The sequence below is a fragment of the Rissa tridactyla genome, chromosome 5 (assembly GCF_028500815.1).
Source record: "Rissa tridactyla isolate bRisTri1 chromosome 5, bRisTri1.patW.cur.20221130, whole genome shotgun sequence".
Taxonomy (NCBI): Eukaryota; Metazoa; Chordata; class Aves; order Charadriiformes; family Laridae; genus Rissa; species Rissa tridactyla.
The window spans coordinates 37091016-37113870 of NC_071470.1; the positions used below are offsets into that span (position 1 = coordinate 37091016).

Consider the following 22855-nt stretch of genomic DNA (forward strand, 5'->3'; position numbering starts at 1 on the left):
AGTAGTACCACCATGTTTACAACTTTACAATCATTCTATCCCATGGCATGGTTTGATCTTAATTCTTGGATGATTAACAGGAAACAGACTTTAGTATGACTGACTTGAAGATAGGCTCCTACCTAATCTTCAAGGAGAAGATAAAATGTCTGCAACTAAGATGAAGTCTGAAGTATATTTGACAGGATAGGTTAACTCAAACTATAACTAAGATTTTGTGATATTGCCAGGAGGCTTAGTGAAGAAAATTAGAGTAAGAATTCTGTTGAAGCTCAGTATCAGTCCCAATAAAATAGTCATTAGTACAAAACTTTATGTAAGTGGTCTGTGTATTGCCAGGATTGTATACACCGTTTTACACTGGGATTCATACAACAGAAGTCTACACAAGATATGACATTGTCTGAACTTGATGTCACAGATAGAAAAGCACAGACAGGTTTCTGTCTAAAGCATCTCAGTACAAATGCCCACTTTCATATCCAATTGCAGTTAAATCTGAAAGAGGAAATAAAGGTTATCTAACCAGTCTGTGCTACTGACCTACTTCCTCCTGACTTGAGTTCTGACTTATATGTAATTTAAAGATAGATATAATTTTTAAAAGCACAAAATAATTCAGTGCTCTTTCAAATTAAGCAAACCTTTTGTTCTTTACCTAGAGAACTGGTATAATAACAAGAAAAGCATGTCTTTCTTACAGTCTTACCTGAAGGGAGTCCAAATCATGTCTGGTTAGCTGGAAATTGTACTCTCAGTGACAAAATGTGGGAGACTTTGGATTAAAAAAAAAAAAATAAATAAAGCATAGAAACACTATATTCTTTACGTAAGAATGTGTTATCTCCTGCTATTCCTCCTGATTTTGTCACAAAGAAAACAAAAAAGAAAAGCAGCATAATGTAGGATTTCAGACTGCAATGCTGAGAAATGAGATATTTTCCCAACTTCTTTTCTAATTTGTAAAAGTGTCAGAATGGTATCTCTATGTGAGTTATCTCCATGTCTTCAACTGTGAGGATCTGTCACATTTTGAGGCAAATTTGCTCCTTGAGCTAGCTTTGTATCTCTGAAGTTATGCTTGCCCAGGTCAGCCAGAGACTGAAGATATCTGCTCTGCAGGCATAGCTGGCTTTTCTCAGGAAAGGGCTTGGAAACAATGCATCAGACAGACTCAAAATGAATAAAACAAAATCCTCTTGTAGAATGGAAGATAGCAAGAGGACAATTGTTCCTTGTTTCCTAATGCTTGCCTGCTGTTGTTCATGTATATTTCATGTCTCATAACAACAGATAAAGGGCTTGACCATTCAAGATATTGATCATTTCTGAGGTGCTAAAAGGCTTTTACTTCCTTGGACTTGAGGGTCCTTGCAGCGTTGCTCAACTCAGCTTAGTAGAAACATTCCTTTCTCCGTTTGATTCCCTGAGCACTTTTCAGGATCTTACAACAGTATGCAATGAAATAAAGAAAAAAAATTGAATCCCCACAGTAGTCTTCAAGAGAACGCCCCATTTCAGCTTTTCAGAAAAGTCCCATCACTGTCAGAGCTAGCTTCATAATATATGGAAAATACTTTCTAAAGAAAATTCTAACATTTTATTCCAAATACAAAATTCACAATTAACTGTTCTATTTGTTTGACCAACTCAATCAATGGTTAAATAACATTCAGTAAGTGCTCCTTACCAGACGTTTTTTTCCCAGTCAACTACTGAACATACAATTTGTGAATGCACTGGTTCATGACATTTTTAACTTTAGCTAACACTAAACATTATTAAAAACAGCAAAACAGGTAAGAATTACTGGAAACTGCAAACAAATGAAACCAGAACAAAACAGAAACAATTGCAAAGGCTGCTTCAGTTCACAAGGAAAGAACAAGCAAAGATGACCGCAAATTAAGAATAAATTGGAATGAGTAAAATCTTGCTCTGAATTGTAAAGGCTCATTTTTATTACTCACATTTTATTATGCAAATAATCATATAATCATAGAATACTTTAGGATGAAAAGAACCTTTTGAGGTCATCTAGTCCAATACCCTGTTCAAACCAAGTTGGATTAGATGAGGTTGTTCAGGATTTTGCTCTAATTCAGACTGTCTCCAAGGACGGATAGTCTCCCACATCTCTGGACTAGAGACCTCCACCCTGCACTTGAATTTGCCTGCCCTCAAGGTAAAACTTCTTTTCTGTATATCTAATTGGAATTTCCTATGTTTAAACTTGCGTTTGTTGCCCTTTTTCCTGTCACTATGCACCTCTGACACGTCTGGATCTTGCTCTTCTAGATCCCCCTGTTAGGTAGTTTTAGACAACAGTATCTCCCCTTAGTCGTCTTCTGTATATATGCAAAGGTCTCTAAAAGAGTAGTGTAGATGATGTTGGTGATCTCATTTTCACTGTTACAAGAACAATTGTTTTATCCAAAGGGAAAAAACCTGAGTACCTGTAGAAGTGAGTAACTGAGTCACTGTACAAGAACTGTATTACTCTCTTCAGAAAATATTCGTGTTAGGAAAACCTGATTTACTTTCTTTTGAGATTCTATACTTTAGATAGCATTTTCCCTGAACAACAAATGCAGAAGTACTTATAGCCTCAATGATTCATATCACCCAAATGGTTTCTGTGCTTTTCACCTCAGGACAACCTTCCCTACACAAAAACAAATTAATTCAACCACATCTCCAAATCTTCCCTCTAATCCAGAATTTATGTAAAGGAGATGACGGTATAAATTCAGCTGTTATTTAGAAGAATGGTGAAATGAAAAAGCACTTGCACTGGCTCTTTTCTTATAAGGCTTCTACCTAACTTAAATATTGTACATTAGTCATGATTATCTATGGACTAGTCTTCACCTACTTGGCATCAGAAAAATTGTGACTGAATGTCTATTAATATCAGTCAGCATCCAAGAGCTGTTCATAGCTGGCAGCACTAGAACCCCTAGAAGCATTTTTTCAGATGTCTGTAACAGAACAATTTTACTAGGAATGGAGGCAAGAAAAACAGAGCGGCTCATAAAAAAACAATGAGACGACATGTTCGGTGACCTACACAAGGCTTTCAAAGTTTCCATTTCTATAAACGAAGTCTTATCCTGTACTCATCCTACCTAGCTCCAGGTGCTGGACCAAGGCATTCCAGACTCCTTGTGTGCTTTGTGGAGAAGACCAGGAATCATGGAACACTTGAGATATTTCACAGGTTCATTTTCTATGGAGATGGGCCAGGATACCTCATCTTTTTAATTATATTTAGAGAGCATAAATTGCATTAGAATCCTAAAGACAGTAACAGTGAATCTGGGCATAGATGCTCAACATGTGCAAAAAATTGTCCTTGGATTTGACCCAGTAGTCCAAGAATTCAATCAAACTTACTATTTTTGAGATTCTTTTCCTTAATTCTTCGTTTGATCCCCAAAAGTGTCAAGTGGGGGAAAACCACATACTACAAAACATATTAATCCCTCCAGCCTACAGATACTAATGAGAATGGGACCCCCGAGAGAGCTACTTTATATAGATAAATGCTCCTTACAAAACAATTTAAATATTTTCGTTCAGAAAAATTTGGCAGTTTCCTTTCGCCAGCAGCTAAGCTTTCAGACAGTTTACATCACTTACATATGAATATATACCCTCAAAACAACCCCAAGGCTAAAGCCCCTGACTCTATGCTTGTCTGAATACATGGTTCAATTCACCTGCTTATGTCTCTGTCATTTTTTTTAAGATGTTACTAACCTAACTCGTTGTCAGCATCTATCTGAAACAATATCTGTTCTCAGAAATGGCTACTGATCTCCACTAATTATAAAGGAAGCATAGAGTGAACATCTCAGATGCAGATGTTTACACTTGGCTAGACAAATCCCTCTCCATATAGCAATGGAGATAATAGTAAAAAACTCTTCGTAATTCAAGGAAAATCTTTCTGAATAATAGAATACTCAGTTTTCATTACATCATAGACCTACTCTCATCTTTTGCACAACTTGAGTGGTGTAGCCTCTCCCTGTTACTGCAAGATTTCTTTCCAACTCTATAATTTTCAAACCATGCTTCTTAACTTCAGTGAACTCTTTCCTCTGTTTTTATTTTTTAATTTTTATTTGGCCATCCAGAGTGGAAACTGGAATATAGAATGTCAGACAGGGAAACACTGGTCTTCAAAATTATTTGAGTCTGGGAGAAGGAAGTAGTGATTGAAACTCATCGTGATTCTATGAATCTGTTCTGCCTTGAGCGTGGCTCAGTATTCTCATTTGCAGAAGGGAAATAATGCCAATATTTGCTTTTTCATTTTTACAAGGATATACCATCGTGTTAGCTTTGAGACACTCAGATAGGATTGATAAAAATCCAAAGCATTATGATTGAACAGAATCATGTTTAATGTCTTTGAGATGCAACTGCCCCAGAAACAGAAAGTCTGGGGTGTTAAGGCAGTCCTCAGTTCCTCCAACCACTATATTCAGTACAAGTACTATTGAGCAATTTTGTTGAAAATTCAAATGAGCCGAGGTCGAAGTTTAAAAGGACTGCAATTCAAATCAACACAAAGGGTCCTCTAGAATGCTGTGCACTATCATTATGACTTCTTTTGCTTAAACAAGATTAAATCAAAAGTATTTTGAGTCAATGGTGTTATACCAGCCTAAAACTGCAGCAGGAGAGGGCAGGGTGATGAGCATCTATCTGCCAGCTGACATGGTTTGCAAACAGATGGTGCAATTCACAGCTCTCCCTCACTTCTCATACAGAAAAAGAAGAAGGTAAGAACAACCCACAAAGTTTTAATTCAACTTGTAAGAGAAATCAGCCTGGCAAATACAGAATATTTGGGAATTTTACATAGCTATCTTAATCATAGTGAAAAAGAGTTTGATCCCTATGAACAGTCTTACATCATTAAAGTATTGCTCACACCTTGCCAGCACGACTGAGGAACAAATCTGTAATTTAAATGCTGACCTGCTTAAATATATAAGTATAAATATACTGGTTACTGGTTTTGTTTTGAGTCAGTAATACACAACGTGCTTGCAAATGTAAAACAACACAAATTTTAAGAATGCCTCATCATAAAGTAACTTTCAGTTTGCAAAACACTTATGAAGATGCAACTCATTTAAATTACCATATATTGGAACAAGTTGCTCAGATATTTGCTTTCAAAAGTTTTCATATTACACACTAAATAAAATCAGCTGAAATCTAGGCTTTATTATATTTTACTTTAATTTATGTACATGTAAATAATATAAAGTTAAACATTGCAACTGACTGAATACACGTTCAAGTTAAAGCTGTAAAAAACAGGAATTTGTGCACTTTAGAAGTTTTTAATCATAGCTGCCAGTAAAACAATTTAACACAGGAATTAGCTCAATAAATGTAAAATTTGGCTATTTATTCTCCCAGTGTTAGGTTACTCAGGCAAACACACATCCTGGCGCTGTACGGACAAAAATTTATTAGATTTAGCACAGGCAGATTTCAGGTTAATTATTGCAACAGTTTATGTCATTTTGAATATCATTTCCTCTACAAAATCCTTCCTATACATAAGTCAGTCAACTGCTGATTTGCTCATCTTGCAAGATAAATGTAGAGAGCAAATTTCTCTGGTAATCCACTGTAATCCACTGACATCTCTGTTACATAATATCCCCTCAGTACTGTTCATTATTTCTAATTCATTATAATTACTGAATTATACCAATTCTGATTTCCTGTTCCCAATCCTTGTATCACTTTAAAAAAGGATTTCCCTCTCTATGCCACCAAAATGCTTTCACATCATTGAGGTGAGATTAAGGGCATTGTACAGTTGGTCCTTACATTTTACCTATTCTGTGCAAAAATTAAAGTCGTCTGCATTATGCAAGAATAATTATGTGCAAAACCAATTTTGTAAACTCACCAGCCAAGGATGTGCTTAGGATCTAAATTAAATTTTACCTTAAAGCATTTACCTCTGAAAAGAACAAACCTCTAACATCAGCAATTCCTATCAAGTTTTCCCAAAGAAACATTAGAGACTGACTAACCCGCTTTTCCTTTCCTACTTAAAAGATCAAAGTTTGCTAGGCAAGCTAAATTCGCTGGACAAATTCTTGGCTTTGCAAAGGAAGATTTGGAAACTTCAATGTTTGGTTCACCAAAGGAATAAACAGTAGTAATAAAATTCCTTGCCCACATTCTTCAAAGCTAGAAAAGCTACCAGCTCTCAGGAAGCCAATTTTTATATTCTTTGTCCCGATTTTTCTCTCTGACAGGAAGGGAAATAGTCATTAGTGAAAGTTTTGGTAGCTTTGTAAACAAGACTTTCATCCTCCCAGAATTTCATTCAGATCTCCTATGCATTGACACAAAGAGCCTCACTGAGCCATTAGGGAAGAATATCTATCCATCACTACTGACCAATCCCCAGTACATGCCCATGACCAGAAGATGGAAGGCTTTGCATCCTATACTCAATTCCTCAAAGCCACCTAGTCACCTGAAAATGGAAGTACTTCATCAATCAGACCATGGACCACCTCTGCTGAAAAGGCTGTGATTGCACTCTCTTTGCCTTTGATTTATAGAGTATGCATTGCTGCCTTTTAGTGCCTTTCACTGAGATATGACAAGACCCCACACAGAGCTGATAAAGAGCTTTAAATGAAGAACAGCAAGTTTTGTAGTATCCCTAGGGGTCAAAATCTTCATATGATCCTTCTTCTGCCCTTTAGTATGAGTATGAGAGCTCTGACATCTTGACAGCTTTAATAGATACACAAGAGGCAGAACAAGAAAGGAAGATCTTCATAGTCCATCTTGTCTTTTTTAAAATGCTGAGGGATATTAAAACAGGGAAGTAGTAATACTTGGGGCCAAGGGAAATAGGTAACCAGACAGTACTTTAAAGTAAAATAGTAACGTACAGGTAGTGACAGAAGAAAAACACCAAGAAAATCACAGAAAAAAAATCAAATGCTTTGATTTATAATTTCAAAGGTTAAATCTCAGTTACATCTCCCAGGATTTGATTTCCTGCTTAATTTCACATCTTCCACAATTTACTTTTGAATTTTATTCATCTATAAAATAGATCTTATAATTGGCCTATGGTCAATACATAGCTTCATAAACATTCTGGATAAAGCAAATAAAAACAGTAACAGAGAATATACAAAATAAAAAAAACAAAACTGTCCTGTATAAACAGGCATTATCCACAGTTAACAATGATAAATATATAAATAACACCATCTGTCTTTAATCACAAAGTACTTTAGAAAAATGATGGCCCAGCACTACTGTAAGTAGTGAAAGTTTAGCAATTGAGTTTAAGGGGACCAGAGTCTGCCTGTTCACAGTGCAAGATCAGCATTGAAGGATCAGTTGAACCACCAGTAAATGGACCACCTCTACAAAGAAACGTGATCATTGCTTTACAGATGACATTAACTCTAGGACTTCAGAACAGGAAGGAAATGATTTTTCACAGGTGACTAAAAAAAACACATGCAATTCATTCTGTGAGCCCTATCGCTAAAAGAAAGAAAGAAAAAAAAAGCTAATAAAAAAATCCCCCATTCTCATCTCTTTTCCCTCCACCCCCAGAGCTGTAGAGAAAGTTAAAGATATAGATGAGACAGGAGGTTACTCACCGTCGAGGAGTCACTGCTTCCGGTCTCAAGCGTAGCTCCCTCAGCACAGGTGGGTGGGTGGGTAGAAAGTTGACTAGCCCTGCCCCCATCTATGACATCACACTCTACCTCATAAAAGGTAGTGAAAGTGCTCTGAACTCCAGTCTGATTTCCGAGAGATACAGAAAAGAGATAGTGAGAGAGAGAGCAAGAGAAATATTGCGCCGTAGCGTAGAGGTGAGGAGAGAGGAAAACGTGTGCTGAAGGAGCTATGCTTGGTCAAGGAAACAGGGACTCTTCCACGATGAGTAACCCCGCTGTCTGGTGGTTCCTCTCACTTGCTCCCATAGCACAGGTTAAGCACGCAAGCCCTACAGGGTTTGCTGATTGGGAAAGGGGATAAATTTTGCACCTTTTGATGAAAACCAGAGCGGATAGAAATCTCTATCCCCACTGAAAGCTGACTGACATCAGATCAGGCATGAATTTAGTTAATAGACTTGCAAATAACATTATTTTGTGTATGGTTTGAACAGCCGACCTGCACAAAAACATACACAGCGATGCAAGCAGCTGAAATCCCAGTGACTACAACTGGAATTACTCTTGTGTCCACCCGTGCTGAATAAACATTACACAATCCAGACCTCTGGGCTGACCCTTGAGCAGAGTAAGCCAGAGGGTAGGCCACCTACACCACTATATGAAAGAGGTCAGGAAAGAATAATGTTTTTCTCACATTGAAAACGAGAACTGACAAACTGTGCTGAAAGAACAAGTGAGGGAAGTATAAAAATTCTGGGCATACATTTATTTACAGAGCACACTTTAAAGTTCCAGAAAAATATCAACAAAATTGCAAAGAGGTGATGCTATTAAAGACTATACACTTTTAGACAATGACAACCTTACAGGCTGAAGCACATTTCTTTTCAAACAACTTCCCAAGAAGTGAAACTGGAGGGCTTAAAATGGGATATTCATTCTAATTTATTGTAAATGGAATTTTTATCGTCCAAATTCTAAAAAAAGCAGCTTCGAGAGTAAACATAATTGCTTGTATTATCCACTGGGATTTTCTTAACAACCTAGCTGTATACTAAAATTGAAAAAAATACGATATGCTGCTAAACCTAACTCCATTAAATAAAACTTCTTAGAGAATGGGGGACTATTCAATGCCAGTAAAGAGTACTAGCATAAGATCCTGCCTTTTGGAAGTGCGAAAATGAATGCTCCTTAAATCTCTTTTAAGAGTTATGTATTATAAGCACACAGAGTTAATAGTGACGTTTCCCCTTAGGCTTTTTATTGCTACAAGGATCATGTAAATTGTAATGTAATCATGATTATTTTGTCAGTCTTAGTAATGATTAATGTGTATTCCCTGCTCTGTTTGTTTGCTCTTTGTTTTTCTCTCCTTCTATCGAAAAAAGAGTGTGTGACTAATGTCTAGTATCAATCACTTTACCTAACAACAGAAGTCAAGTGTTTTTCTTCTTAACTTTCAAAACTTTTATCATAATCTAATCTTGCAGTATCTGCAGGTGCTGCTTTAAACCAGTATAATTGTGGATTTAAAAACTCAACAAATGGGCTAGTCCAGTTGACTAAATGAAGAGCTATTGTGACTGTTAGAGATGATATATAACTTCAGGGACACAATGCAAAACTAGGCTGCATCTGAGTAACGCAAAGTGATGATAGTGCTGTGAATTTCAGTTCATAATTGAATTATACGTATGTCTGTCTGATTTCTCATTATGTCATCTTGATTTCAAGCTATTTGCATGTATGAAGATAGAGAGGAGGAAAAACACCTCTGGTATCCTATATTTCATCCTTATTAACATGTATGTATACTAGTCTGCCAAAGAGAAAAGAAAAAAAATGAACTTTTAAAGGCTTTTATGGTAAAACGTACCGAGTAGAATCGAGTTAATTCATAACTTAGGTAACCTATGACTTGACTATTGCACCACAGTTGTTTTTGCCAAATAAAGTAGGAATATATTTCGAACTCCTGTGACCACCAGACCTTATGAAGCCAAAGCAAGTTTGCTCATTCTGATAGATAAGGATGTTCAGAGGATATATCCTAAATATGAGAAATACTACAGTTGTAGTAGCAGTCCTAAGATCTCCTAAAAAGGAAGAAATTGTCTTTTATTGGAATAGAAACATATGGCAGTAGCACAACTAAATTTACAAAGATTGAATATGGCCAAGAATATCGTCCAGTAACAACACGAGAAATATGGAGAAATATGGAGATTCCGTCATGATAATGTGATATAAACAGTTCAATAGATTAGGTAGCAGATAATAACCCAGATGGTATTTTGGAGCTAGCACTGCTCAAATCTGAAATCTTGTTTTGACCTGCTTAGTATGATATCTGTAGTTGATAAAGAGAAAATTAAGGGAAGAGCAAAAAAAGATGAGACTGATTTGTGAACAAACACATTACTCTCCTAAACAGTGAACAACAGCAGAGAAGGAATATACATAACTGAAAACATTTTAAAAATGTATATATATTCAAGAAAGGATGGAAATCTTCCAAGTGTTCCAAGGAACACAACTAAGATTAATTAAATTAATGCATGGAAATGCAAAGACACAGTAAATGAAGACTTTAATATTCTTAAGTATTTTCTTAAGGGATGTAAGTTAAGCCTAACAACATAAGAAAACTATGCAAATGCAGATCAAGTCTTTGATTTAATCACTTGCACCCAGGCACTAGAAATCAGGTTAAAAAAAGGGTCCATGTTCAGTTTGATATCAAAGAGCTGTTGGAAAAAAACACTGAAGTGCTTGCTTTCTTGCTCAAAAAGATGGACAGACGACAGGGAATAGGCAGGCACCACTAAGGTACCAGTGGCTGCTGTCTATAAAGTTTTGAGTACAGCAAGACTGTGAAAAGCTGAGAAGTACCAACCGCGCAGAGACGTTATATGTAATAGTGGTATATCTACAGAATGTAAAAATTGATGTATTTTAATAAAAATGAAACAACAGCTTGGAAAGGCCATGTATAAATGCCAAGCTGACAAATATCATAGAAGTTTGAGACCTTAATACAGACACACCTGTGACCCAAAGATGTCCTGTAGCTGTAGTGGATCAGCTTGATGGATGAATGGAGCAATCTTTTTTGTTCATTATCTGTCATAGCTAAGGAATGATGAAATATGTAACATCCTATCTGAGAATGAGTAAATCTGTAAATGCTCTAATTTTTTGACAATGGAAATGTTGAACCTAGTTGCAGGTATAAAAAAGGATGAAAATATTTCTGCGGTTTTTCTGATATATTGATGCTTTAATCCAGTTTTTCAGAGTCTAATTTGGTCTTTGATGAAATTTAGGACACATCACTTGTATGGTTGGTCTCATTTTCTAGTGATACTATTACCTACCTGGTAACCTCGTTCACAAGGTATTTTGATGATGTATTAGTAAGAATTAGAAAGAACTGATGTGAGGTTAGGTTAGGTTAGGTTAGAACTAACTGAGGTTAGCATAATTTTTTCTGATACTGGAGAGGTTTTTACTTTGGCTCCATATCATTGTCTTGAATACATTATACAAAACAAACCCTTCTTGTTGATGCACCTGCTTATCAGTTATATAAGATTAATGATGTCATGTGAGAACAAACATGTTTTTCCTTTGCTCCTACGAGGTTCATAAATAATCATAGTAATAGTAATAATAACATGTTCCAAGTGTGGAAGAATATATTTCAGAGTTTAAAGATATAAGGCAACTTCTAACCTTTCTCTCACAGTTTGATCTCTTCCCAAAGGCTATTATGACCTCCTACATTTAATGAAAATACATTCCTATTGTGAGTTTTATTAAATACTTTGTTGTAAGCTGTTTTGTTCAGTATTTGCAATTGAATCTGCTCAGGCTGGGAAAACCTGTAATGTTTTCCCTTGAGGGCATGTCTTCTTGCCTGTGAGTATTTCTATGTTGTGTTACTCATCTGCAACTCAGGTTGTCGAGAACTGTAATTAAAGTGACAGAAATTTATGTGCCTGAACAGAAGTTATTATTATTTTAATATCTGCAAAAGCAACATGTGATAGCACTTTTAGAAGGGAGATTAAGTCTCACCACTATCCGAATCAGGAAGTTAAATAATTGTAAGGGCTAAAATATGTACTTCTGGCATTATATAAAATCAGTTATCCATAATTCCATGTGCAAGAAACAAACCTAATTTTTATTTAAAGCCTCAGGATGTACCTGAGAATGCCCCAGGGAAAAGGAATTCTTATTTAATGTAAATGGTGAAGCTCAGTCCCAAACCACCTCTTTTAAAGGCAGTAAGACAGGAAAAGAAGTAAACATGAGATAGCACTGAACTCCTCTCTTTCTTTATAGCAACATTTATAGGAATAGTCCTTTAGGACCATATCTTGGCATATGTTAGAATGGTCTCTAGGCCTTGCTAATTATTGCAGGGTTGGTGCAATTTATATATTAGAAAGCCATAATATTCCCATTCAGTATGGCCTGAAATAGGAAAACAAGCTGGACTGTATGTAGCAGGCGAGCTTTGGATTTTAGAATGGTTACTATTTTTAAAATAAATGCAGTATGTAATGAATCATATACATTAATATTGCCTTCAATTCTCTAATCTTTTCCTATGATTGTATTTGTTTCAAGCCTCAATCTTGAATCCGTAACACTTTGCTTTGTTTTCATGGAATTAAATGGCTTAACATTATTTGATATCAGAAATGCTTTTCTTTGCAGAAAACTCTTCTAATGAGAAATTTCAATAAATGTAATATTCAGAAATTCATGAATATTTGTAACCTGGGAAAGCACAAGAGCATGTTCACTGTAGCCAAAGTGTTTCTTAATAAGGATAAAAGTCTGTCCTGTCTAAATTTTAACCTACTAAATGTAGACGTATAGATGGTGTGCGTGCTTCTTGTCTCCATGAATATATTCTAATGAAGACAAGTGCAGTGTGATTTTGCTTTGCAAATGAAATTCTAGATAACATCTTTCCATTTATGGAGAATATATTGTTTCATATTTATGTGTATGTGTGTTTACATGTGCATTCATATAAAACAAGATATTTTCTTAGTCCTGAAAATAGCCTTATATCAAAAGACTGTAGCTTCAAAAGAATTGAGATTATTTCATAAAAAATATTGGCTTGTTGAATCTTTGTCTTAAGCTTCGTTTATCTACTTTTCCTTACATAACATAAATTCTGCCCACCACCAATCCACCTTCACACAGCTGCTTTGAAGAAAAAATGATAACACTAATAAAAATAAATCAACCTTTCCAAAGTTTTCTGTGCTATTCTTTATGTGGATCACACTTATGACCACCCAGATGCCCAAAGCTCAGGGTATATACTATTGTTCAATTCAACGACAGCTATAAAGGCAAAACCATGGGAACTCACAGACGTAGAAACAAGATCCTATGGGATCTTTCACTCAGCTGAATCAAAACACTGTACAAATGTCACTTGAAAGAGACCTCTTGAGGTCTCTTGTACAACTTGTGACTTGAAATGAGTCGATTACCAACATTAGATCTGCTCAGTTGCTGCATTGTCTACCTGGGGCTTGAACCCCTCCAAGGATGCCAGTTGCATAAATTCTCTGGGCTCCTGCTCTGCACTACCTTTACTGGGAAGCAATAGATAAGCTTCATCTAATGAACTAAATCTTTATTATTGTTACATGTTTGGAAGAGGTATTGTAAATGGCTTTAAAGCCACCATAGCTACATCTATTTACGTCATTTCTTTTTCTTTCCTATTAGTCTTTGAGCTCTTTCATAGGATATTAGGAATTCTTCACTGTTTTAACTTTCAGAAAGCCCTAAGACAGTTTTTTCATAAAATACATCATATATAATGAATATATGACCATAAGGGATTTTATCAGCACTCATTTTGATTAACCTGCATAACTCACTGATGCCCTTATCCTTTAGGAGTAGTAAATTGACTCAGTGTCAGGATGATAAATTTTTTATGTTACCATATCATCAGGTAGTCCCTTCTCTTGGACAGTGTATTGAGGGATACAGCCTGTGCCAGGAGGAGTTGGGGACTCCTATATTAGTAACAAATAGGAAAGCTCAAATAATTTGTTTGAAATAAAGGCTTATCAAAACCTGTATGTTTACAAGTATTATGTGTTTCATATAGCCATATATTTTGGAACAGAGTACACTTACTATGGCTTTATTTCACCCTCTCATATATCAATACGTCTGCATACATTCAAAGACATATGCAGAGGTTACTTAAATATGTCCCGTGCCACAATGCACAGCTGAAACATCTCCCTGTAGTTTTCATTTCTTCCAAAGCAGGCGACATGAGCTAGTCAAATAAAAAATGTAAATCAAGGTCTTTCACTTTCCCCACCTAGCCCCGGCCTTCCTGTGCTGGAAGTTGTCGTTTTAAGTGGTAACTTCAGACCCGAAATAAAGACCTTAAGTTTTTATTTTCTCTCCTTGTTTGTTCTACTAGGAGAGAAGAGATCACTGTGAAGTCCAACCAACTTTACGGTCCTGCCTTTATCTCAGTCCTTTCCCAACATCGCAATTCTTTGATTTCATATTCCTATCTTGCTTTTTGGTTGGCTTTTTGTTCCACTGACCCTTTTCATATCTTTGGCTTAACTTCTTTATTCTTTCCAAAGTCCTCTCCTTTACCCACTGTTTTCATTCTAAGTCTCAAAACAAAACTCCTTTCCACCAACACTATCCTAAACAAATATCTTTCCATGAGTCTCATCTCACATTATTTTCACAGCATTGGTACATACAATACACTGTTCAGATTTCCAATCTCCCTTTTTTGCCATTCTAACTCCTTACTACAATCTTGTGGGTTGAACAGTGGGTAAACATGAAAAGCAACTTGGAAAAAAACCCCAAAACCTAAACTACCTAAATTAAAAAAGAAAATCACAAAAGTCAAATTATATTCTTAAGCAATTTAGTAATTATCTATAGGGTCCCCGGATCCATCTTTCACTTCCCTTTACCAATTCGAGTATATTCACTTGTGTTATATCCACTTGTCACCTATTACCATAACACAAACTCCAGTCTTTCAATGATGTCAGCTTAGACATAGGACTAGATGTCTTCTTTGTGGTGTGTAACTCTCTCAGTACCCACCGTCCAACAAACATGAACACAGCAATTATTTAGGAATAACTACTCTTACCCTCAGCTCCAAGTAAATTGAATCACTAGCAGACAAACCACAAAATTTCTATTAGTGATATCTGTTAATCATTAAGTACAGCTATGTCTAAGCTCAGGTGTTTTCTGCTAGAGGACACTGACAGCTTACCAGTCCAAGCAGCCCAGCCCAGAAATATCTACTAATCCTGGTTTGTCAGATTGTTTCTGTGACTATACTTCACGAAGCATTTTTCAATTTCTGTTATGAATTAATAGTGAAGCTTATTTTGTTGCTAGCTAAGTTAATAGGAGTAACCTTTTTGCACCCCTGAGAATCCTGAAGAAAAGGAACCCCACAGTTTTGTCAATTTGCCAACTGTCCCTTCAGCAAACTTTCTTTTACATAATGCTAAATTCTTGCCTGATTCGGAGGAATTAAATTATTTACCAAACTCCAAACCAACATTTTCTCCATACTCTTCAGCATTTTAAATGCAAAGGTTCTCTCTGATTGCCTACTTGAAAACAAAGGAAAAGCTACAGAAAGGCTTTCTGATGCAGGGAAATGAAATACCACATCAGCGGCTCTTAAGTAACTGCTTATGCACAGGCTTTTAATCCAAAGTCAATGAAAGACAGCCTTACTCACTTTTAATAGCAGGTGAACTTCAAGTTACCTGACTTTTCTTTGAGACTATAGAATTCATAAGTAGCAACTTGTTACTCCACTGCTCATACTCACATGAATTTGCTTTTAGAGCACAAGGTAGTTTAGGGTGATTCGGCCTTAAATGAAAGAAAAGTAGGACCTTTAAAGCATTTTATTGTACTAGATATAAGACCCACAGGTAGAATTGATAGGGTACCTGACAGCTCACCTGAAGTAACTGCTGGATGCACACTGTGGTTCTGTGATAAATAATAAGAGGTTCATTCTTTTTTGATGAGGACTACCTATTTCCAGTTACATTATTCTTATCACTGATCAAGAAAGAATAAACATACAGACAGTTATTTTGCAGTATATCCCATATCTCTAATATAATTTTTTATGTATCTGACTTCCCAGTCCAGGTGTTACAGGAATTTTCATAATGTCCTACCCAAAGTTAACGGGGTAGCTCCAGCCCTTTTACCATCCTGTTTCCCCCAAAGTCCCCACTTAAACTCACTAAGCAAAAACTCCTAGATAAAGCCACAATCTTAACTAAATTGTCTGCTATCTTCAAAATGTTATAAGAATCCTTCTCTTAGTTTTATAGCTGAGCCTATTAAGCTAAGATAAATGGGCCTTTGAAAATAATTGAAAATTGGACCCAGCTAAAATATACGTTTGGAGTGTGCTTTGGCTATTGATTCAATATATTTGGACAGTGTTCAAAGATACATGGCTGTTACTCTGTATGACACTGCATATTTATCTGGCTCAGAAGTTTAAGACTCTTTGGGCAAATTTTCTGATAGTACAGCTGATTATATCTGTAGTGTTCTAAATCACACCTGAAAACGATAGGGGGCTGCCTTGGATAAGGGATTTTCTTAGATTCTGTTCAATATAATCCTGCAGGAAAAAACTGTAGCAAAGCTACTAACCTAAACATGAATTTTAAAAAATGCAAGCTCATAGCCTAAACGGAGAGTAGGTAAATGAGCTGATTAACTTCAGAGCAGCAGTAAACAGAACAAGTGGATATTTATCCTAGAGTAAGAAATGAATACATAGATCTGCTTTATTGTAATGGTCTAGCTAACAAGAGTCAGACAGGAATACTAAAAAAATAAAGCAGCCCTAGAGTTAGAAGAGGCCTGAATTTTTATCCAAATAACAAACATCATGGTTAAACCCAACTCTATTCAACAAAAGTAGCTATCACAAAAAGGCTATCTGAATTAAGTATATATTTACTTCCCTGAGAGCAGCATATGCTCGGCACCTCAGAGGATTCATTCCAATACAATAGTGCAACTGATTATGAAGCAAATATACATTACATTAAATAAACTAAGGCAAACAAAATTATTTTGAAGTGCTTTTAGTCTGTGATTTTATTAAAGGAGGTTGTTTATTCTTAGGGGGAAATTAGAAATTGAATATTCAAATTTAGAATTACAGACACATATATCTGTTTATGGACCAAGGTAAAAGAGACTTTTTTAGGAACAAGGATATCATCTACACAGATTGAAAATATTTTTAAAATATATTGCGGGTTTTTTTAAATATTAATTCCTTTTTGCTTTTATCGAACTTTTTCCTCAGCCCTTTTCTTTACTTTCTTCCCTATAACCTTCTTCAAGTTTACAAGGCTCCACACTGAAGAACAGGTATCACATAGTTTTTCCTTATATTACTTTTCAAAACTCAACTGGAATCAGGAATTAAGAATCTCACCTTGCAACATAAAGGGCCAAGTCAACAGGTAGTCTAAATTGGCCTTGCTCCACTGATACTAATAAGGTTCAGCTGATATATGCTAACTCTCAATTGCCAGATCTTGCTTCTCTGGTGAAAACAATTTTGCTATCTGCGTGCAGGGGATTTGGTGGGAAATATCAAAGGAGAGAAAGGGCTGGGGGAAAAAGGAATGGTAGACAGAAAGGGAAAACCAGCAGTAGGTTCTTTCCTTTACTGAAATAATTTACACTTCAGGAGTGTGACATTTTCTTACTTTTTGATCTGTTTTTCTATTTGTAGCAAAGTCGATGCCAAAAAGAACCCCTTCATATGCTATGCTAGTATCACATCAATCTATAGAAGAAAAAGCAAACAAGATCAGCTTTATGCTTATTTTCAGAGATAAACCATACTGAACTACTGAATCTTGGGGGAAAAAAAAGAAATAGAAGTTTCACCAAGAGATATATAGTATATTATATGTTATGTACACAGTATTTTTGAAGTTGTTGCAACACATTTTTCTCTAACAGAACTATAAAAACTGTGGACTGGCTTTCATCTGTCTTTTAGGTTTTACTTGGTTTTACGTCTCTTTCCTTTTTACATAAATATACATATGCCCACACATAGATTCATACATACATATTCATACATTCATTTCATATATAAATATCAATTAATATTCTTAATGATGCAAAAATTCAAGCAGAGATTGTACTCCTCATAATAGTTCTGAATCATACCTCATCTTTTGGATAAATCTGAATTATATTGTGGTTCCTTGTAAACACAGTACTAAATTATGATACTGTAATAATCATCCTGGTGCTTGATATTTACATCAAAACACTTAAATATAGTACATTCACATAGACTTCTGTAGTCATAGGTTGGGAAACTTAGATTCTGGATTTCTAACATTGTACTGTATGCAAGTTGCCAAATAATGGTATTTCATTTTAATGTAAATAAAATACTGTTTATTTGTAATTGGCTATCCAAGGGAAAATGAAGAAGATGGCAGCAGAAGCAGCAAGTAGATAAGCAGATGTAGATGTGCACTTGGATACCAGATCTCTGGATAGCAAAGGAGCATACAGTACCCAGCACCTTGAAGATAAACAGCTTGGAAAACAGTATCAGGAAAGCACTGTACTAACTGTGTTATACCAGATAACAAGATAATACTCTCAAAAAGGGATGCACAGGAGTTCAACACTCTGTATCACCTCCTGTTCAGAGCAACGGCAGAAGAAGCAAGCTGGGCAATCTTAAAATTTTCTGTATGTTAGTGCTACTGAGTCTTTAGAATAGACCCAAATAATTTCTGTGGTTGAAGCTAGTTTTGCCTTTGCCTGCAACTGACTGTATAAACCCAACCAAACAGAAACACAATGGTGATGAAGCCTGGTAAGCAGCAGATGCTAACAATGCCAGACTGGAAACAATGAAGTCAAGCGGTTCGGCCACTTAAATTTCACAACGGATGGTGATGTTCCAGTTAACAAATAGATGTTAGAGATTCACAATGGCTTATTCAGCATCCACATACACTGAATAAAGAGACTTGGAAAAGAAACACACACAATCACAAAAGCCAAGCTGGTAGAAGCACTGATTTGGGTAATTGTTATAGATAGATGAATATGACAAGTCAATGGGTATGAAAAGCTGGACCCAATGGCAGAAGGTAAGAAAAGATCATAGCATTTACTATGCAGCATAGCTGTCAGTGACACAAGGACAGATTACTCCATTAATGTCAGGAAAATGGAAGAGGATCTTTTCATTGCTGTGGGAAGATCAAGGTATTAAAATTACATATGTACATATGTCAAGAAGTGAAGACCAATTGCAGGACAGACACAGGAACTTTTAAGCAGCTCCTTTTAGGATTGCGTATATGACTTCAGAATGTTTGATCCAAGAAAGCCTGGTAAATGTTTAAGACCTTCTGTAGTGCTTTGCAAAAAACAGAATGTTATGTAGTTGGGAAAATTCGCTCTGACTTCTGATATGCTTGAGGAAGGCCAGTGATTTCACTGGGGAATCTTATGGATGAAATGAAGGGCACAAGTTAGTTGTCCTGAGAATCTTCGTACTTGATTGGGCTTAAACAATGAAAGGGTGCTTTTCAAAACTGCATTTGAAAACGATCTCGTTTCAATTATCTTGGGTGTCATAAATCACCACCATTTTGAAAACACACTCATGAGAGTGAAACATATACATTTACATACATAGGGTCTGTATTTGAGTTAGAAGGTACCATAGGTGTCATGGGGCTAATTCTAGGGTGGATTAGTTAAAATAACAAAACAAGAAAATCATGTAAAGCAGCAATTACTACTGCTTGGTTCTAATAAACTCCCAGAAGCACAGAGTGCAACATTAGGAGAAGGAACAAAAAAAATAGTTTAAAAATGTAAAAAATCATTGTTTATAATATTACTACTGTTGCACATTCCTGACTTTATTTCTAAAAAAGATTGTTTGTAAAAGGTTTGTAGCTTTCATTGAAAATAACTGAAATAACTGGATGGTAATTAGCATATATAATCATTGTGCTTGCCAATAGTATTCGAAAACAGCACATGCATCAAAAATTAAAATATTTTGCTGGCCTTCCACAGTTTTTGCTAAACCTAGTGTGCATTGGAACCTGAGTGAATGAAATCCCATTAGTCATCACCATCTTAACAATATGCACTTCATACAGAGCTGGCTTCTGCACAGAGGAAGGAAATTACCAGTACTAACAAAGGAAAGATTTATAATAAGCAAATATACAAAAACTCCAAATAATTACAATATTCACAGCCTGGCAACGACTTTCTAGGCTATGAAATTACTTTTCTTTTTGAAGAATGAAGATTTTACAAGGTTAGTATAAACAAAGGGTAATTGGAAAATCAAATTGCTCTACGCAAGTTATTGTAAGGTCTGGAATAATGGCGATAACATTTTAAAAAGCTTGCTTATGAATCACTGTATTTTTGTTTCGTACATTATTGCCATCAAAAATGCTCTCTTTCAAGTGCTACATGGGAAACATAAATGGCTAAATACAAATACCAGCTTACCCCTGATACAATAAGTTCTCCTCCCAGGTTCTGAACTTCTGCCTTCACCTTGCTGCAGATATTGAGTTGGTGGCAGTAGAGGGCAATGCGTTGAAGGTAGGCTAGCAGATCCTGTTTGCAGGCTGAGTCGGGGCACTACAGACAACAGAAATACTTGATTAGATGTGGCTGAGTTTATATAATTATAGAGAGGTAATCAGAGGAGATAGAGGCAATGTGTGTGTATTATGCAGATCCATTCCACCTTGTCTTTACATGGGATACCTGATGAAATGTGAAAATTTAAACTCTACCTTTCATTTAATTCAAGACTTATGACTTGCAACCTGAAGATGCACTATGCCTCTTTGTAAAAAGAGGAAACCTCTCTGTCAGCCACTAATAAAAAACAATTAAAATAATATGATCACTATGATTGTGGGGGAGGTTCACTTGTGATATCTGTTTGTACAGAACAGAAGAACCTATTGAGCAGCCAAAAGACCAAGTTTGACCTGAAACTCCAAGTTGCTTTCTGGGGGTCCAGGTTAGGATACAACATGGACCACTTAAAGTCCAGATAAACCCGGTCCTGACTGATTACATCCACTCCAATGCCAACTCTTGACTGTCTTGCCAGCTTCCCTGGCATTTGTGCAGACCTTCAGAGGACAGCTCTGCTTCACACTTGGTAGAAGGCAGGCCCCTTACTTGACATGCTAAGGACACAAGATGCAGAGGAGAGGCTGCTTGGGTCTGATATTGACAGGTTTAGGAAGCTTGTTGTTAATGCATAAGTACCTTAATCTGTGCCAGAAGGAAATTATTTACTAAAGTCTAACTGACATAGTACAGAGTGTCTCAGCAGATGACATCAGTATTGCAGCCCTTCTCAAGAACACAATGAAATAAGTTGGTCCCTCTGAATGTCTAAGGGATAGGGATACCTCTTCATACTAGAGGGAAGGCTATCTACAGCCCTGTTACCATTTTGTGTGCCGTGCATCTCAAATGTGCTTTGATATGAATTACATTAGGTCAAACGTGGTAGAGTCAGTGAAGGTTTTATAATCAATGTAACTAGAAAAATCACAAGTACAATTTATTCATAGTCTTTGGGACTCTTAATACAAACGGCAACATCCCCCACACTATCAACAGCATAATAGACAACACTCTTGTAGTTAATATTCAAAGTCTTGCCTCAAGAGAACAGACCTCAGTAATGCACTTTGATGAAACATTGCTAAAAGTGTCCATTGCTAACAGCATGTCTCCAATAAATACTCTTTGGGGCTGCCCAACAAAGTCTGATTGACAATGTTCTTTGAATGTATAGCTTGGGGAGCAAAGATTCTGAATATGTCTTTTTAGCATCTTACCAAGTTTATGCTCAATTTTTACAAAATATTACCAGAGCACAAAACAAGAATTAAACACACATCACCCAACAGCATCACAATCTCAGACTTGAGATGATTGCTCTAGCCCCAACAGCTAATGCTGGCACAGAATATGTTTGCAGTGAAGTAGTTGCATATACTGCCATCTATAACCCTGAAAGCAGTCACTTTGCTTTTCCTCTCCCTTTAAAACTAACAAAAAACAAAGCTGGAGGTTCACCATGGCTGAGAGGTTTAATCTGCTCTATACTTATGGCAATGCTATAATGCCTCTCTTTCTCAGACAGTTGCCACATCTTTCAGGCATGATTCCCTAAGAGACCTCTTCTCCCTACCGGTGACAATTTAATACAGAAATATTTACTCTATTCTTGAAGTCTATGAACTGAAAGAAACGAACTTTAAAGCAATACTTCTAGAGAGCTGACAAGGCTTTAAATAAAAGTACCTTGGAGCGAATGAAAATGTAAGATCTCTCTCATTAAAACAGTAATTAAAAATGCAACTGTCCATAAAAAGTTTATATTGCATGAGTGTCTCCAAAGTTCTGTAAAATATCATTAAAGCGCAAGCACTAAAACAAACACTTCATTCTCTTAGTGATTTTACTGTTTATTATTAAAGTGTGCATGTTACAGTCTTCTGAAATTTAAAATGTGTCTCAAGCCAATGTACTCTAAGCATAGCAAGTCTTTTGTGTTTCTTTCTTTAAAATACTTCATCTCTGCAAATATCATAGACTAGGAATTTCATCAGCTGACAGATGGATTTCTTCGTTCTTACGCTAAAATGAACCGATGCTATGTTTGAAGGACTGCAATGGGTTAACTACAGCAAAAATGTTGCTGACAATGAAGAAAACCTAAACCCAACATTTCTGAGGTTATAGGAAAATGGGCTACTTCATGTTTCTTGCCACTGTGGCCCATATTCCCTGGCGGGATGTGTTACACACTATTACATGCTTACTTGAAGAAGAAAAGGAAGTACTTATTTTGAAGGGAAAGACTAGAGGCAAAGAAGTTATCAGTTCCCACTTCCAGCAAAATTTCTACTGATGACAATGAAAGGAAAGAAGCAAAGAAAAAATAGGAAGGGGAAGAAAGGAAGCTTACAGGGGGAAAAATGGTCAAATTT

General features: G+C 36.1%; 1 protein-coding gene across 2 annotated transcripts in view; it reads right to left on the reverse strand.

Moving 5' to 3' along the window:
- The window catches only part of CTNNA2 (catenin alpha 2), a 515391-nt gene that overhangs the window by 12514 nt on the left and 480022 nt on the right, over window positions 1-22855 (reverse strand). For both annotated transcript variants that reach the window (XM_054203179.1, XM_054203178.1), the window contains one exon: window positions 20337-20471. In XM_054203179.1, the coding sequence (XP_054059154.1) occupies window positions 20337-20471 (135 nt within the window). The remainder of the gene's footprint in view (window positions 1-20336; window positions 20472-22855) is intronic.